The 18,416-nt window shown below is 50.5% G+C and overlaps 1 protein-coding gene across 2 annotated transcripts in view; it reads left to right on the top strand.

The window, feature by feature from the left end:
• The window catches only part of COL4A5 (collagen type IV alpha 5 chain), a 125,964-nt gene that overhangs the window by 99,884 nt on the left and 7,664 nt on the right, over nucleotides 1-18,416 (top strand). The window contains exons 39-51 of one of the 2 annotated variants that reach the window (XM_038747868.1): nucleotides 1,301-1,399; nucleotides 1,886-1,936; nucleotides 2,091-2,276; nucleotides 3,993-4,001; nucleotides 7,094-7,102; nucleotides 9,088-9,221; nucleotides 9,739-9,811; nucleotides 10,209-10,280; nucleotides 11,565-11,693; nucleotides 12,575-12,673; nucleotides 14,149-14,361; nucleotides 16,412-16,589; nucleotides 17,909-18,023. In XM_038747868.1, the coding sequence (XP_038603796.1) occupies nucleotides 1,301-1,399; nucleotides 1,886-1,936; nucleotides 2,091-2,276; nucleotides 3,993-4,001; nucleotides 7,094-7,102; nucleotides 9,088-9,221; nucleotides 9,739-9,811; nucleotides 10,209-10,280; nucleotides 11,565-11,693; nucleotides 12,575-12,673; nucleotides 14,149-14,361; nucleotides 16,412-16,589; nucleotides 17,909-18,023 (1,367 nt within the window). The remainder of the gene's footprint in view (nucleotides 1-1,300; nucleotides 1,400-1,885; nucleotides 1,937-2,090; nucleotides 2,277-3,992; nucleotides 4,002-7,093; nucleotides 7,103-9,087; nucleotides 9,222-9,738; nucleotides 9,812-10,208; nucleotides 10,281-11,564; nucleotides 11,694-12,574; nucleotides 12,674-14,148; nucleotides 14,362-16,411; nucleotides 16,590-17,908; nucleotides 18,024-18,416) is intronic. The other variant, XM_038747869.1, reaches the window with a different exon arrangement.

Here is an 18,416-nt window from a genome sequence, read left to right as displayed (position 1 = left end):
CTGATGAGGTAACTGAGGCCCAGAGAAGTTAAGTGACTTGCCCACAGCAGACAAGTGGCAGAGCGGGGACTAGAACCCATGACCTTATGAGTCCCAGGCCCATGCTGTATCCACCACATCGTGCTGCCTCTCATGATTGTGTGAACCCCATGTGTTACATGACTGTGTCCAATCTAATTAGCATGTATTTACCCTGCACTTAGTACAGTGCCTGCCACGTAATGCTTCACAAATGCCACTGAGAAAACAAATGTCAAGAGTAAGGAGAGTGGAGAGAGGAGAGGAGGGGTGGGTTATCAATCAATCATATTTATTGAGTGCTTACTGTGTGCAGAGCACTGTACTAAGCGCTTGGGAAGTACAAGTTGGCAACATATAGTTAATAGTTAATAGTAGAACTTTCAAGATGGGGAGGGCGGTGGTCTGCCTGAAATGAAGTGGGAGGGACTTCTTGGCAGGACGGAGGATTTCGGCAAGGGGTCAAAGGTGAGAGGGACAAGAGCAAGGCACAGTAAGTAAGTAGGCCTTAGCGGAGCATAGTGTGCTGGCTGGATCGTAGTGGGAAAGGAACCAAACAAGTAATGGAGAGAGGTACTTTCTGGGAATATATTTCTCCCCCCTCAGAGGAATGCCTTGAGTGGCCAACACCCTAGGAAAAGGATTTGCCCCAAATGTGGGGCTCTGAGGCAAAAGGATATTTGTTTGAGGAAAAGGGAAGGTTGTAGTGAGGAAAATGATTTAGGAAGGTCTGGCCATGGGAATCATACTCTTTGAGCACTCACTGTGTGCAGAGCACTGTAGTAAGCACTTGGGGAGAGTACGGTAGAAGAATAAACAGGCACATTCCCTGTTCACAACAAGCTTACAGTCTGGACTTCTATTTGGCCCACGAAGTTTACTTTGGCCATGCTCATGTTTCCCTATCCGACACTTCCCAATGCCCCTCCTCAGCTCTCTGACTCCGGAGACGAGAAAGCTTCCTCCTGGAGCCTGCCTGCTCGAAGTTTCCCCCCCCCGCCCGCTCTCCATGGGGTACAGGTTTGCATAACAACCTGTTGTTGCAAAATGACACTTAAGAAGCAGAATATTTCTGATCTTTTAGACCCTGGTTAAGGGGGTAAGTGTTTGTCTTCAAGGCTGGCTTACTGGAGACCCTCTGAGTTAACTGGCCATTTCCTAGGGTTTTGCTGCTCTCACATGGGCCCGGTTAAAGGTCGTTTGGCAGGATAGGGAGGGAGGGAGGACCGGGGTTTCTTGGAGGCCAGAGGGCAATTAGAACCTGCCGGGCTCCTCCTTTCAGGTGGACAGGGCCGCCCCGGCCCACCTGGGATCCCTGGTGAGAAGGGGAAACCTGGTCAAGATGGCATCCCCGGACCAGCTGGACAGAAGGGTGAACCAGGTGAGATGGTGGGCTGTACTTCTTGGGGATTCTAGATGGTCCCTTCCAAATACAAAGTATCCTTTTCCCCTTTCCTCTTCCCCCAGCCAACTTTACAGCCTCCCATCCCTTCCCTTGTTTCAAAGATAAAGAGTTTGGGCCAAACCCCGCTCCAATTCTCTTCCTGGATCATTTTCTCATAGTCCTACCAACCCCAAGGTCCAAAACTCCCCTCATTTCCCTCCTACTCCAACAGGGCCAGATACCCTGGTCCCCCAGTATCTTGTTTCACCAATAGCTGTGGTTGGTTCACTTCCCCCATCCAATCGTAATAAAAACGGATACATTGTATTTTTTTTGCATTTGAGAAATGAGGGGAAGTGTGCAGTCCCAAGGCTGGAAGCGCCTGGAGAGCAGGGGAGGTTGTCACACTGATCTCACCTGATGTTGGAGTCCATTTTCCCAGATTTGGTCACTAACCTGTCTGTCACCTCGGCTTCTTGGCAGGTCAACCAGGTTTCGGCCGCCCGGGCCCCCCGGGTCTCCCTGGACTTTCTGGTAAGATTTATTGCTGAGAACCAGGGACTTGTCAGCAATGAGGAGAAAAGGGTTGGTGACGTGACAGTTGTTTGGGTGGTCCCCTTAATAGACCCAGCTGCAGCCTAAGGACGGGTCAAGATGCTCCTAACAGTTGTGGCCTTTTTCTTCACAGGGCAGAAGGGGGACACGGGCTCTCCTGGCTCTCCGGGAAGCCCCGGCCTTCCGGGACCAAAGGGCGAACCTGGTTTCCAGGGATTCCCTGGGGTTCAGGGTCCCCCAGGCCTTCCCGGTTCCCCGGGCCAATCTCAAGAAGGCCCTAAAGGTAGCACCGGCCCACAAGGCCCTCCCGGGAGACCAGGTAGGTGGCCACGCTATAGGGAAGTGGATGCCTGTTGTTTGGCTGTGATTTTTTTTTTTTTAATTTTTTTTTTGCCAGCAGGTTACCTGGTATTTCAAACCAGACTGAATTTCTATCTAAAGCACTCCCGGGCCAAGCCCCCACTTGATCTCTTGGTCCCGAAGAGTTGCATCCCAAGTTCTTACTTGAAAATCAAAGAACCCCATTGGAAGCACAAGCTTTTCCAGCCTCTCTTTCAAGGCAAACCCCTGCAGATAACCTGATGGCAAAAACCCTTTTGGCATTCTGAAATGTGAGCTTCTCGGCATGACATCACCAAAATCATTTAACGAGCACCCCATCGACTCGGGCAGAACGGGCCGAGAACCCTCGTGCACGGTCCTGTGATCCGCCAACTCCATCCAGCACAATCAGCCATCTTAACTAGGAGTCACGCGATCAAATTCACGTTTGGCATCTCAGCATGATCAAATTGGAGAGTAATTTTGTCCTCTCCCCGCCTTCTCCTGCTTGCCTTTTCCAGTTCACTCAGCTCCAGCCTTCTCAACTCATTCCTCAGTCTTCTCTCTTCCATTCTGTGTCCGTGCGGGGTCCATTCCGTGCACTAATTTTGGAAATAATGCATTTCACCTGGGAATAACACTGCTGAGCTCAGCCTCCAGGGTTTCTGCTTTGGGAAGCTCCGGGATCATTTTCTCTGGATACTTGAATCCTCGACTTTAATGCTTCAGACAGACAAAAGAAATCAGTATTATTGATACGGACCAAATAAGCAGGGACCAAACAAGCAGGGTGGGTCAAGTGTGGAGCGCTGGGGTGGGACTAAAAAGCCCCCATTTTTTTTTTTTTCTTGGTCTGTTTGGAAAGAAATGCCTTGAAAGGTGCCAATTGACACCAATCAGGATCATGTGAACTTTCTCCTAAGGAAGTGTCCCCTAAAGCCATTGATCCATTCGATTGATGCTACAGATTTACATCAGTCAGCATCGTGTGAACTTTCTTTGGTGGAGGGCGATATTGAAGGGAGTTTTTTGTGGGGTAGGAGGAAACCTGCGGTCAGCTCAGCTGTGTTATCCCTCATCTTGTTTCGTGGAATGTGACAAATGGAAACATTTGTCTTGCCTACTTGTGCATGCACTGATGTGGAGAACCAAACTACCCTGTTTTAGTACAATCCACACTTTGGGCTTTTGTTCTGAGCAGTAATGGAGCTCATTGTTGAAATGCGGCTTTGGTAACATTTCAGCATAAGGCCGTTAGTCATACAAACAGCTGTGATTCTGTCATTACCCCATTTCTAAGGATATAAGAACTAAGAAAAGTAGTCAGATGGAGAAAATGCATCCATTGTGTTCTCTTTGACTTCGGATGTGTTCTTCCACTAGGAGTGAAATGGAATGTTAAACCTGATTGTTCTATCAAGCTGCTCTTCATATGAGCTTGTACTAATGATTACTCTGAAAATGATTTCTGGCCTTGCCCAAATACCCTACATAGGCTGTTTGTATTGGAGTCTTAACCATGGAAGAGGATAGTTTGGTTTGTGCACAGATGTATGAACATCCACTTCAGGCTGTGATCCTGTTGAGCTAAAGCTTTTAAGTGAAAAGTCTTAATTTCATACTCTAGTTGATTGACGTTTCTAACAATGTTGATGTTTTTCCCCCTTGTCCTAATGGTGACATTGGACCTTGGTGAACTTTGATCCCCTCTTAGGTCCTGCAGGTTAGCCCCTTAACTCCAAAAGTCACTTTGCATGACATTTGTATATTGTACATGTGCATTTTGTTCCTGTTGTCTAGTACTTGAATGGAGACTGCTCAAGGGGGATATGCCAATTCAATTGTCATATGGTTGGTTTAACATGGCTGACTTTTGGGAAGGCTGCAAAGCCAACTACCATGTTCCCATTGCCCTGCCAGACCAGAGGTGGCCTAATTAGGAAAGCTATTTTAACATATTCCTGCCCAGTACCACCTCACAGAGAGGTCCGGTGAGCTGTTGTCCTCCGAGGGACCCACCTTCCGTGGGAAACTCCATTCCAAATTGGGTTTTTAGAGGTCGAAAAAGCCTCTACTTGCCAGGCTCCTCCCGAGCTTTCCAGTGCATCCCAGTAATCTTAGCAGCCAAATCCTCAAATTCTCACCGAGCAGAAGAGGACACAGGTGGCATTTCATTCTGGGTTGATTACCCATCCCGCCCCCTCAACCAAAGCAACTCCATTTTCCAGGTTTCGTCATCCACGTACATAAACACATGCCCGAAAAGGTTACCGAGAAATATCCAATGGAGAAGGGTGATTCATGGCCTAAGCATTCCCCTAATCAGGAGAAGGAACACCCACAGATGCCTGCATGTGTTGGGTATTGATTCAAGATGAATAGCCTCTTTCAAGTTTCAGGGGAAGGGCTGAAAGGAGAAAAGTGTCCTCTTGAGGTCAGGCTGGTGAGAATGTCGGGGAATTTTCCATTCCCACTCGGCACAAGAGCAAATAAACTTCTCTGTCCAGGCTCCCCTTATATCCCAGGACCCCGGCCTCCTGTTTCTTTGTCCCTCAGTTGGATACTCTGATCCGTCCACTAGAGCGAGATCTTAACTGCTGCTCGAGTCAGCCTCCCGTTCAATTTTAAAACCTGACGGGCGGTGGATTGCCACATTTTTCTATCCATCCATGGTATTCGGTGAGTCCATACTGTGTGGAGCACTGTAGTGAGACCTTGGGAGAGTACAATACACTTTTACTCTGGGGACGGTATACTCTTTGAAAAGTCACAACTCTATATGCCCTAAGCCACACTGCCCATGCTAGTCACCTCCTTTCCACCCCTGCCCCTCTGTGGTACTTGGCAACATTTTTTTTCTTACTCAGAGCTCTCTGTGGAATGGCTATCTTTCAGAATCCCACAGGAATCCTTGTGGAGGTGGAGGGAAAACTAGATCTTGCCTTAAAATAAACATCCCCCCTCCCTCGGAATTGTTGCTTACGTAGAACGCCGCAGCCTTGGTCACCGACACCCTGGACTCTGAGACGTGGCCGCTCCTAACCAAGATAAGCTGGGAAGCATCAGTCCCTTAAGAAGGCCACGTTAACATCCACCTAGCACCAATTCTGAATATCTGTCATTGACCAGATATTTCTCCACGTATTAAAAACACCCTCCTGAATTTTCCCCCTCTGAGAGCCATGATCTCAACTAAGGCAGTTTTCCTCTTTAGTAATTACAGTGCCCTTTAGTGAGCTTGGTAAATGCTCAATAACTATGATTGATTGATGGAAAATATGCCTCTTAAATGGTAACAATCAGCGGCCCCTTGGGGTTTCCCCAACATCTATCTGTACCGTGACATTGACTTGGCTTATGCTTCCCTTGCAGTTTTAAGCTGTGAAAAATCTTGGAAATTTTGCTATGATAACTTCCATCCAGGCAGCTGCTTTTTCTAAGCTTAAGTGCCTCTCCAGCGTGGTGGTGTCAAATGGATTTTCATGAAATTATGATCTTGGAATTTGGGGGTCCTAAATCATCTCTCCCTCCCAAACACTCACCCTCTTAACTCTGAATTGGATCACAGACAGAGTGTCCTGTTTATAGCTCTCCGTATGGTCAGATCAAGATCTGCTGCTTGTGGAGACTCATGCCTTAAGTGCATTGTCTAGCAACAGGAGTAGCTACCCTGTCAACATTCTGCCCTCTGCCATCTTTCTCACCAATGCAGTTACCCTCCCTGATTTCTAGATCCCTGACGCCAACTATGATCAATATATCTGTGGCCACAGAGTCCTTTTTCCCATGTCATAGCAAGATTTGCAAGAGTAGATTGTGTTTAGAGTCAGTTAACACTGAGCCTGATTGGGGGTGGGGGTGGGGGGGGCGGTGTCTTGTTTTCTTATTCATTTAAAAAAACTTCAGTTTTTAAAGAAGGGAATGACTATTCTGATCAGAGAACGTAATAACAATAATTGTTATTGTAATGTAAGATTTATACTTTGTCGTTTGTGTTGTGTTGCATGTCAAAATAGTTTAAAGTCTTTTCACTGACAGTCTTCACGTCCTTGGGACCCCCAAATCTTCTCCAGGAATAACTCATTAGTAGAAGCAAAATGATGGCTCATCCCCCCGCCCCCCCCCAACCTCTAGTTGGTAAAGCACAAAAGCACCTTAGTCTCCGGTAAAATGTCAAAATGTTCTTTAGAAGGAATGGCTTGACATACAAGATAGTCCGATACAAATCAAGCTATTATCAGGAGGCCATTCCAACTGATTAAGAATGCATGCAAGCTGTTTTGATTTATTAAATCCATATACGTGGAGATTCTTTCTCATGACCATGTTCAGTTTAGAAGTCAGTCCCTGGGGCTCTAGATGGTGATATCCTTCCCGAATGGTCAGAGGCTTAAACTCCACCTCACTTAATGAAGTGAGCAAATCACGAGAGCAACTGAGGTGACTTTAATATTCTCCCCTCCCCGGGTAAAAATTGCTGAACACTGTCAGTGAAACTGTTATATCATTTCTGTCATGCAAAGATTAGTTTCCAGGAAACTAACTTGTAAGGCGCCATAGAAGTAGCAGTAAAACCATGTCGCCTCTGGTCAAGTTTTGTCTGAATGTGGTGTTTGTGGAAATGTATAACTCTCCAGGGTCATATGCGTTTGTGCATGCCTACCGGTTGTTTTCTAGAGTCAAAGACATGCTGGAGAAATGGGTGGTTATGCCATAATGTGTGCCGCATCTAACTAGTAATCTTATTTTATACTGTGTGGTGTCTGACCCTTCTAACATCGATCTTTGGGCTTTGGTGAACTCTGACCCTGCCAGGTCCTCCAGGTTAGATTCTTCACTCGGTCAGTTTGTTTTTACTGCTTTGCATGCGCTGTAAGAGAAAAACATTTTGCCCCCGACGGTTAAGTCACTGAAGAGGTACGGTTACCCCCCAAATCCAACCTGCTCACCTTTAACCTGTTGGTAAAGGTACTTGGGTGAAGGGGCCCTCAATCCTTTTTCTGTGCCTGAACCATTAGGTAGTCCCTGCCGAAGTTTCGAACTGGGAAACCCACATCTATTTTGCATGCGACGTTTGCGACCTTTTGATTTGCCCCTCACCTCGGCACTGTCCCTGAGCCTCCGTGAATAACTAAGTCCTGAAAATTGAAGCGGGCGTGTTCTCGGTTGCTATAAGAAATTAGAGAGCACTATTACACCTCATCTGTTGTAGTAACTAGAAATTCTAGTGGTTTGAATGAACTGAATTATTAATAACCTAAATTATTAAATCATTTAAGCGGCTGGAAAAGCAGTACACCTAAAAAGCCTGCTTCTTGAGACTGCAGATCTAGGAACTATCCTGAGTACTTGGCAGCAACATAATTGCTCTCCCCCTGTCAACAAGTAATCAGGGAAGTCGGATTATTTCACTTGATCCAGTTAGTGTGTTTTCACCAATCTAAGCGCTTACTATGTGCCAAACACCGTACTGAGCGCTGGAGTAGATGCAATATGAGCAGATCAGAAAAGAGTCCCTGTTCCACGTGGGGTCTAAGAGAAAAGGTACTTTAATCCCCATTTGACAGGAGGAAACTAGGGCACAGAGAAGTTAAGTGACTTCCCCAAGGTCGCAGAGCAGGCAGGCACAGAGCACTTACTCCCAGGCCCCTAGTCTTTCCTCTTAGTCGCGCTAAATCCCAATGTAGTAGGCTAGCTGCTTAGCTTTATGGGCCATTTTAAGGAAACCCACGTTGAATTAAGCGATTGGAGTTTTACTCTGATTTTTAAGCCTAGATTGCTCCGCCAATTTCCATTTTACAGGAGGCATAGTCTGTAGACGTAGTTTATGGCAGAGGATAACGAGGACCTTAAAGTTGTGTCTTCGTACCACCATAATAATAAAAATAACAATCTTAATCAATTCTTCATGACTGTGCCGCTTGTCTCCGGTTAGTGTTGTAAACCTGCCTGTAAAAAAAAGCATTTTGAAAATATTCTGCAGCCTGCAGTTCACCAATTAGAAAGGCAGAGATAATGATTAAAAAGGGGAAAGGAGAAGTAAGAAAGTCATTGCTGGATTTCTTCATAGCCCATATGAAACAATTAACTTGCTCTCTGGTCACTTGCAGTTCGCAGCTGCAGAAATACGGAAAATGTTTCCACTTGCTCAGAATAGCAGGATAGTTCAAAAGAATATCAGTGCTTCAACTGCCTCCTGGTGAAGCCTCGATTAAAACAATTTGGGGCTCACCCAAGTGAGGCAGCATGGCTCAGTGGAAAGAGCACGAGCTTGGGAGTCAGAGGTCATGGGTTCTAATCCTGGCTCCGCCACTTGTCAGCTGTGTGACTTCGGGCAAGTCACAACTTCTCTGGGCCTCAGTTACCTCATCTATAAAATGGGGATTAAGACTGTGAGCCCCACGTGGGAAAACCTGATTACCTTGTGTTTACCTTAGAGCTTAGAACAGTGCTTGGCACATAGTAAGCGCTTAACAAATACTATCATTATTATAGCCCTAGTGTGTTTTTTGCCCTTGTCCCTGATGAATTGAAGTTTAAGGTATGCATTTGATTGGGCTCTGAAAGAAAACACCTTAATCTCTCCAGTCGTACCCATTGACACGAGCTCCCTGAACTTCATGTTCAGTAAAAAGGTGGAGACGGGGACCCCCTGCTACTGACCTCAAGTCAGATAGGTGAGGGAAGGGCGATGTGGAAAGTGTGGACCCCGTTTCCCACTCAAGAATGGAGATCCTGGGATGACCTTCTCCCCGGGCCCCCTTCTCCCCACCCTTCCTGACCCTGGATATCTGTTGTTTTGCACCAAGGGCCCCCAGGTCGAGAAGGTCCCCGGGGTCCCCCTGGAAATGGACAGCAGAAAGGAGAGAGGGGGAATCCCGGTCAACCCGGACAGCCTGGCTTACCTGGCTTGAAAGGAGATCAAGGACCAGCCGGCCTCCCGGTAGGAAATGGGAGGTGTGGGCGAGGGAGAGGGGAGCTGCTGCTGGATATTCGTTCACTCAGTCGTATTTATTGAGCTCTTATTGTATTAAGCACTTGGGAGAGTACAATACAATGCAGCAAAACACAGAACCTTGACAGTGAATTGACGCTTTGGACGGTTATCCAGGAGATGAGTCCCTGCCCTCACAGATTTCACAGTGTTGTGGGGGCAATCAAAGGGCTTCTCAGGGTGTGGGGAGGGTTGTTGTGGTGGTATGGGGGGTGTCTTGTCAATTAGCACAGCTCCAAAACTCAGAACCCCCCAGCCTTACCGAATGGGACAGCTGCTGTAAGAGACTCCGTCACCGCAGTCTGCAGTGAGCTGCCTGAGTGAGCTGCCCCATGCCTGGGGGTTTCCAGCACTTCCCCAGTTAATTAGGGGAGGGTCAGGGCCATCCAGGCCTCTTGGGGTGCCGCCCCCACCCCCTCCACACCCCCTGAGCTTGCAAGGCTGATATTCATGTCGGCTGTTTCAGGGGAATCCAGGACGGCCAGGCCTCAATGGAATGAAAGGCGATCTCGGGCTCCCTGGTGTTCCCGGATTCCCAGGTGTGTATTCCCAATGACTTCCTTTATTAACAACTAATAACGGTACTTGCTAAGTGCTTACCATGTGCCAAGCACTGTTCTAAACACTGGGGTGCATACAAGTTGATGAGGTTGGACCCAGTCTCTGTCCCACATGGGCCTCAAAGTCTTAATCCCCATTTTACAGATGAGGCAAAGAGAAATTAAGTGACTTACTCAAGGTCACACAGCAGACATGTGGCAGAGCTGGGATTTAGAACCCAGGCCCTACTAATTCCCACATGCACGCTCTATCCACTAAGCCACACTGCTTATGGCTCAAGGGGACCAATCTCACACGCCCAAAGGGGCCAGGAGTTCCCTGCTGGTTTGGGGAGGGGATGGGGGGTGGCTCTGACTCTTCTTCTTTGGTTTGCAGGGATGAAAGGCCCCAGTGGACCCCCAGGCTCAACTGGTCCTGCTGGAGACCCAGGGCTAACAGGCCCACCAGGTGAGAGTTACTGGGAATCTCTCTGACTTCCTGAGCCACTGTCTCCTCCCGCCCAGGCTCCCAGGGAAGCCCCTCTGGAAGTCGCATTGATTCCTCCCTTCCACTCACTCTTTAACTCATGATTGAGACCCAAGGTGGTGAATTCGGGGTATCAGTCAATGGTATTTATCGGGAGCTTACCGTGTGCAGAGCACTGTACTGAGCTCCTGGGAGAGTACCGTACAACCGAATGAACAGATGTGTTCCGTGTCCATAGCAAGCTTACGATCAAGAAGGAGAGAATGATCAGATTGATCCGGTCAGGGCAACTTTAGGGGCCGGTTTGATCCAGGCCTCTCTTCTCTCCTCCCCAACCCCCTCACCCCAGACCTGCCCAAGTGGACTCAGAACTACCTGAGTGCAGGTGATGGTGCTGCTGGGCTGCTCCACCATCTCTCCAAACCTCCCCAGTGGGAGGAAAGTAGTTACCAAGTGGCAATCGATCATATTTATTAAGCGCTTACCGTGTGCAGAACACCATACCTATCACTTGAGAGTACAGTTTAACAGAACTGGTAGACATGTTTCCTGCTAACATGTTCAGAAGTCTAGAGGGGTAGACAGCCAGTAAAATAAATACGTAAATTACGGATATGCACGTAAGTGCTGTGGGACTGAGGGGTGAATAGCAAATAGGAAATCCAAGGGCAAGTGTGATGCAGAAGGGAGTGGGAGAATGGCAGTGACCTCTGCAGCTGGGCAGTAGGATTTCGCAGCTTGAAGCCACAATGGGATGTGAGACCCAAGTTCCTCTCCCAAGCGCTTAGTACAGTTCTCTGCACATGGAAGCGCTCAGTAAATAGGATTGGCTGATCGATTGGTTGCCTCTAGATTAGCCCCTCTGAACACAGCCATCACCTGCCTTAAGGGCAGTAACTGAAGCCAGAACTCCGGTTTCAAACTCCGGTTTGAAAGCATTGATGTCACTTGTGTCGGCGCCTTCTTGACCACCTCGAGACTGTGGTGTTGCCCTGCCTGTCTGATTTTGCTGCTGATTGCCACTGTGACCTTGAGCTAGTCCTCTGGGGGAGGTGGGAAGTGAAAGGGGGCAGAACGGACCTCTCTCTGCCACTCTACTGAGGCTTTGGGGCTGGACTGGAGGAGCTGTGCCATAGTCAGCCGGGCTCAGCTCCTCGCGTTTGACTGTCCCTCGGCCTGGCCGTGAAACCCCGAGGCAGGGGAATAGGTGAAACGTCTTTTCACATGCCAATTTCCATTCTAAACCGACGAACTGCTTGTCCCTAGGTCCTCCAGGCCTCCCCGGTCACTCGGGAGAAACCATCGTGGTCAAAGGAGATCCCGGCCCCCCGGGGTCACCGGGTCTGCCGGGACTGAAAGGGCTACCGGGCCTTCCAGGACCCCAAGGGATACCAGGTAATGATCCACCAGAAACTGGGACTCTTCCTTCCGATGTCTTTGAGGCTCGACCGACTTCCTTTCTGGCGGCCCTCGGCCCGGGGCGGGTCTGCCTGGCTCAGCGAACTGGCAGTGGTACCGGCCACTTTATGATGAAAATGGTCGGCGTGCCTGAGTGGTGGTCCCATGCCTGTCCCCTGGGCAAGTCCTGTGGCTTCCCCTGCCAGATGTGGCCGGCTGCCACTTAATGAGCAGTTCCAGGACCACAGGGCAAAAACAGGGTGGATAGAACCCGGGCCTGGGGGTTGATACGACCAGGATTTTAATCCCGGTTCTGCCACGTGTCTGCTGTGACCTTGGGTGAGTCACTTTACTTCTGGGCCTCAGTTACTTCACCTGGAAAATGGGGATTGAGACTGTGAGCCCCATGTGGGACGGGGACTGTGCCAATCTGCCAATCTTGTATCTACCCCAGCTCTTAGTACAGTTCTTGGCACCTGGTAAGAGCTTAACAAATAGCAAAAGAAAAAAAAGTGGGGGTGGGGAGGCCTTCTGACTTCCACATTGTGTTGTAGCTGAAGGGTACCTGTATAAGCATGTTGGAGCAGGAGGGAATTTCCCTCTTTGTGAGTGTCTTACAAACACTAGGGCTCTGGACCCTTGGCTGGTCTGGCTGCAGAGCCACCAAGGCTGAGTGGTCCAGATGAAAAGTTTGGACCTCAGGTGTATCCCGGTCCTTCCGCCCCGGACTCTCCCCTCAGACCTGAGAATCTCCCCTGGTATACCAGACAGCTCGGCCACAATGAGAGGTCATGTCGGCTTTCCAGCCCCAAGGCCACGGGGACCAGGGTGGGGCGGGATGACCTGGATGTGTGATCTCCCGGGCATTTTCTCTCTAGGTCCAACTGGTCAGCCTGGGGATCCCGGCCGCAATGGGCTTCCTGGATTTGACGGCCCTGGTGGGCGCAAGGGAGACAGAGGCCACCCGGGCCAGCCAGGTGAGCTCGGCGGGTTGGGCTGGGCTGCATCTCCACGGGAAGGGGCCACGTGCACGTCCCGCGTGTCCCTCGGTCCCCGTAATTGGAGACAAGGAGGTTTTCTGCAAAATGGCCCCCGAGGGCAAACCTGTAGCAGGGTAATTCATTCAAGCTGAAACCTTGGCCTAGAAAAGATGCCTCTTGCGTTGTTAGTGTGCTGACGGCCAGCTTGGGAAGGGGGATCTGGTCTTTAATACAGTCTTGCCGACTTGACGCCCACAGCAGGATCGAATGGGCCCTCTCTTGTGGGGAGAAATTGTCCCTGATGGGCAAGGGAGGAGGAAGGCGGTAGTCCTTCAACGCCTTGGAGCGTCCTGGGAAAAACTATGCCCTAGATTGGCCTGAGCTCAAGGGAGCAACTTTCTGCATGCTGACCTCTGTTTAAGTAAACATTCCATCTAGACCAGTCAGAGGGGGCACTGAGGATCCAGCTCCTGCCAAGTTGCCATCTAGGCATCCTCTGATTACACGGCAGCGAGTATTGAAGACCAACAGTATGCTAGAGCCACGCGAGGGTCTGGAGGGAGACGGAACACCCCCCCCCCCCGCCCCCGTCTTGCCGATTGCATCTTACTTGGTTGTGTCTTAGGCGGTCAGACACAGCGTTTGCAGTGGAGGACGAGACCCTTGTCCCGCCGCCTCGTTAGCCACAGTATCAGTGAAGAAACAGCTTGCGGAAAACAGCCTGTGTTTGTGTGACTTCTCTCCCAGTAGGAGCTCAGCTCCAGCTCAGGGGTGCTGCTAAGTTTCCTAAAAATAGGCATTTCCATCAGTAGTATTTATTGAGCGCTCACTGTGTGCTGAGCACTTGGGAGACGATACAGTAGAGTTAGTAGACCAGACCCCTGCCCTCAAACAGCTTACAGTCTAGCTGGGGTGACAAGACACACAAATGGTGTTTTGCTAATGCCAGAAAACAGAGAAAAGGAAAGTAAATGAACCAAATACAGAGGAAAACTTCCCTTCTAAAATTCTGCCTCGTGACAGATTGGGAAAGGGCGAGTCAAACGTGGACTAAAGCCCAATATGTAGCCGGGCGTTGCAGTCGATCAGTCAGTCATATTGAGTGCTTACTGTGTGCAGAGCACTGTACTAAGTGCTTGGGAGAATACAATATAATAGACACATTCCCTGCCCACAACTAGCTTGCGGTCTAGAGGAGGAGACATGTTGGTAGACGTGTTCCCTGCCCACAGTGAACATACTATTACCCCTCCATCCCTCACCCCAAGACCACTGTTTTTTCACCCACAAAACAGGGATATCCATTCTCTCCTGCTTCTCTGGAGATCTGGCAGGAGAGAATGCCTCCGTCTGGATTGTCCCATCTCCTCAGTGCAGGAAGGAGAACTCTTCCAACTGGACTGCACCGTCCTCGGCCCAGATGCCGAGGGCCACCATGAGGGCTCACTACTGATGCCACTGTCTTTCCACAGGCAACCGGGGATCCGACGGCCCCCCCGGGCCCGATGGGTTGCAAGGTCCCCCTGGCCCTCCAGGAGCACCATCTATGGCCCACGGATTCCTCATCACTCGCCACAGCCAGACCACAGATACGCCCCCCTGCCCACAAGGCACCGTTCCAATCTATGATGGCTTTTCCCTCCTCTACGTGCAGGGCAACGAGAGAGCCCACGGCCAAGACTTGGGTACGAAGCTGAACGGTTCCGCGGTCTCTTCCGGGAGACGCGGGCCTCAATCGGTCTCCCACCCCTTCCTCCCTGGTTCCAAGGCACCCCGAGGGCTTCCTCTGGCCTCACCCCTTTCCCTGCCTCTTGGTCAAGGACAGTCGAGTCAGTTTTTACTGAGAAACCGAGGGACAGTGACATCATGCCCAACTCCTGGTAGAAAATACATCTGGTCTCTGCCCTTAGGAGAGATGAGTGAGAGACTTCGGCAACGGACATATGTCCAGGCAGGTCCAGTCGGGCCTCGAGTGAGGAGAAGGTAGAAGAGTGACTCTGGGGATTGTGATCCCTGGCAAGTTCTTCCAGGGTTCCTGGAAGAGGTTAATCCAGTGGTATTTCTTGAGGGCCTACTTTGTGCAAAGCACTGCGCCGAGGACGAGGGAGAGTATCAATGTTTATCGAGCACTTTCTGTGTGCAGAGCACTGTATGAAGTGCTTGGGAGAGCACAATCCAACAGAGTTGATAGCTACGTTCATCGCGATCCACAGCCAGACCATCCAGATCCCGCACTGTCCCCAGGGCTGGGATTCCCTGTGGATGGGCTATTCCTTTATGATGGTAAGAAACCTCCCCACCTTCTGGGGAAGCAACGTGGCTCAGTGGAAACGAGCACGGGCTTTGGAGTCAGAGGTCATGGGTTCAAATCCCGGCTCTGCCAATTGTCAGCTGTGTGACTTTAGGCAAGTCACTTCACTTCTCTGGGCCTCAGTTACCCCATCTGTAAAATGGGGATTAAGACTGTGAGCCCCCCGTGGGACAACCTGATCACCTTGTAACCTCCCCAGTGCTTAGAACAGTGCTTTGCACGTAGTAAGTGCTTAATAAAATGCCGTCATTATACGTTCCCTGCCCACGGCGAGCTTACATTCTAGAGGGTTCAGTGGAGGAAGTAGAGGGAGCTGGGACAGAAGGAAGACGAGAACAGGGTCATCGTTCTGTCCTTAAATACCATAAGCAAAGAAGAAACAACAGCCCGAGGAGGGAATTTAAAAAGTAACAAACGTAAGAGGAGCCACAGTGTTGAACTTACCAGTGGCTGAAAAAGGGACAGTGTACACTGTTCTGCATTTGCCCCTCCTTGCTCCCCAGAAACACACACACAACTACACACCTGCCACTGGGAGAGACAAGACAATCCCTGAAACACTTGTTGGATCCTTGAGCGTCTGAGTAGGTTGGAGTCCAGGCGGCTACCAGGTGGTGGTAATGTGACCCATTCCCAGGCTGATGCCGATGGGTTCAGCCGGTGATGACTTACCCGCTGAGATGATTTCTCAGGGAAAATCCTGAGTGGAGCCTGGGGGAGGACCAGTAGTGGCAACCCGCTAGTGGCCCCAAGTCCTGCATGATTTCCACGTGGTCGACAGCATCGTGCTTCTCCCATTCTCCTTCCTCAGTGTGACCTCATGTCCACCCAGAGAGGAGTCAGGCGGGGGAATAATAATGATGGTATTTGTTAAGCGCCTACTATGTGCAAAGCACTGTTCTAAGCGCTGGGGGGGATACAAGGTGATCAGGTTGTCCTTTGTGAGACTCACAATCTTAATCCCCATTTTACAGATGAGGGAACGGAGGCCCAGAGAAGTTGTGACTTGCCCAAAATCACACAGCTGACAATTGGCGGAGCTGGGATTTGAGCCCATGACCCCTGACTCCAAATCCCATGCTCTTTCCACTGAGCCACGGTGCTTCTCTTAAGGGGGAAGCCATGTGTTCCCTCCCCGCCCGGCCACACCTGGGTTCCTGAGGGGCTGTTCCGCGTCAAGGGATGGGGGGCGGAGCAATCATTCCTAAACAGTGCGTGTTTCTGCGGGGGCTGGGGGTTTGGTGCCGAATTGTGTGGGAGGAAGAGGCCATTCCTGTTATTTTGATTCAGAATGGCCAGCCTGGGTGGAGGGGGGAGGCGCCCCCCGACATGCCCCCAGGACTTGTCCGGGCAAGTTGGCAGTGGAGGGTGGCGGACTCTGCTCTGCCTTTTTGCCCCACGTGCCCCTCCCGCTCCTCCCCCAGGGACGGCCGGAAGCTGTTTGCGCCGCTTCAGCACCATGCCCTTCATGTTCTGCAACATCAACAACGTGTGCAACTTCGCCTCACGGAACGACTACTCCTACTGGCTGTCCACTCCCGAGCCCATGCCCATGAGCATGGAGCCCCTCAAGGGGCCGAGCATCCAGCCGTTCATCAGCCGGTGAGACCCGAGGGTGGGGGAACCCGGCCCCGGTTGGGCAGAGGGGCGGACAGATGCTGTAACGAGAGTTCTGGGGGCTGACCTCACCCAGTGACCCATCCATCCATTCATTCATTCATTCAATCGTATTTATTGAGCGCTTACTGTCTGCAGAGCACTGTACTAAGCACTTGGGAAGTACAAGTTGGAGGTGGTGGGTCTCCGTGGCCCAGGCCGGTGGGATGGGAACGATCTGAAGCGTGTAGGGCCAGCAGAGAGGCTCAGTCTAGCTGTCTCCCATCTCCTGCTGTCTCTGTCCCTCTGACTGTCTCCGCCCATTTAAGATCATGACTGCCTCTTTGCTTCCATCTCTCTGTCTCTTTATCTCGACCGTCTCTGTGCCTCCTAATGATAACCACTGTGGAATTTGTCCAGCCTTACTACTACTAATAATGATGGCATTTGTTAAGTGCTTACTATGTGCAAAGCACTGTTCTCAGCGCTGGGGAGGTTACAAGATGATCAGGTTGTCCCACGGGGGGCTCACAGTCTTAATCCCCATTTTACGGATGAGGTCACTGAGGCCCAGAGAAGTGAAGTGACTTGCCCAGAGTCACACAGCTGACAACTGGCGGAGCCGAGGTTTGAAGCCACGATCTCCGACTCCAAAGCCCGGGCTCTTTCCATTGAGCCACGCTGCTTCTCTGTGCCAAGCGCTGTACTAAGGCTGGGGTAGATTCAAGATAGTCCCTTTGTGTCTCCATCTTTCTGCCTTTCTGACTGTGTCTTTATCTCTGTCTCTCTCTGTGCCTTCTTCTCTCTAATAATAATAACTGCAGTTTATTCAGCATTCACTACGTGCCAAGCACTGTACCAAGACTGGGATAGCTGACAGATAATCTTTCTGCCCCCTCCCTGTCTCCCTCTAGAATGTAAACTCTTGTGGGCAGGGAATGCGTGTGTTTATTGTCGCATTGTCCTGCTAAATAAATGAATAAATACTGACTGACATCCTGGTCACCGCTGTCTTTTAGACTGTGAGCCCACTGTTGGGTAGGGACTGTCTCTCTATGTTGCCAACTTGTACTTCCCAAGCGCTTAGTACAGTGCTCTGCACACAGTAAGCGCTCAATAAATACGATTGATGATGATGATGATGTCTTGGCTCCCCATTTCCCAGAGAGTCCAGGCTGGGCTCTTCTGGTGTTTTCTGGGTGGTCAGGGGTCCGGGCAGCTGGGTGATGGCAGGGGGGCTCCTTACTTGGGCCACCTTGAGGGCTGGAAGGTGGAGAAGGGACTGTCCCCGAGTGTCTTCCCTCTGCGTGTGCTGTTTCCTGCAGGTGTGTAGTGTGCGAATCTCCCGCCATGGTCATCGCGATCCACAGCCAGACCATCCAGATCCCGCACTGTCCCCAGGGCTGGGATTCCCTGTGGATTGGCTATTCCTTTATGATGGTAAGAAACCTCCCCACCTTCTGGGATGCAGTCAAGTTGGAGGCGGTGGCAGGGGGTGGAGATGGGAGAGTCTGGCCAAGGATGCTCGGTCTCTAGGCCCGAGCCCCGTGGGCGGGCTGGGGATCCCAGTCCTGTCACCCGACCCAAGGAGCTTTCCGTTAGGGACCCAAGAACCGTCCGGCCAGAGGGGCGAGCACTCTGGGATCAAACAGTCGATTAATCGTATTTATTGAATGCTTACTATGTGCAGAGCACTGAACTGAGCGCTTGGGACAGGACAATCCAATAGAATTAGCAGACACATTCCCTGCCTTTACAAGCTTCCTGTCTAGCGGGATGGGGTGGTGAGCAGCAGTACGCAAGGGCAGGGATGCCAGGGCCCTGGTCCTCTTT

The sequence above is a fragment of the Tachyglossus aculeatus genome, chromosome 6 (genome assembly GCF_015852505.1).
Source record: "Tachyglossus aculeatus isolate mTacAcu1 chromosome 6, mTacAcu1.pri, whole genome shotgun sequence".
Taxonomy (NCBI): Eukaryota; Metazoa; Chordata; class Mammalia; order Monotremata; family Tachyglossidae; genus Tachyglossus; species Tachyglossus aculeatus.
This window is presented reverse-complemented; position numbering and strand designations above follow the sequence as displayed.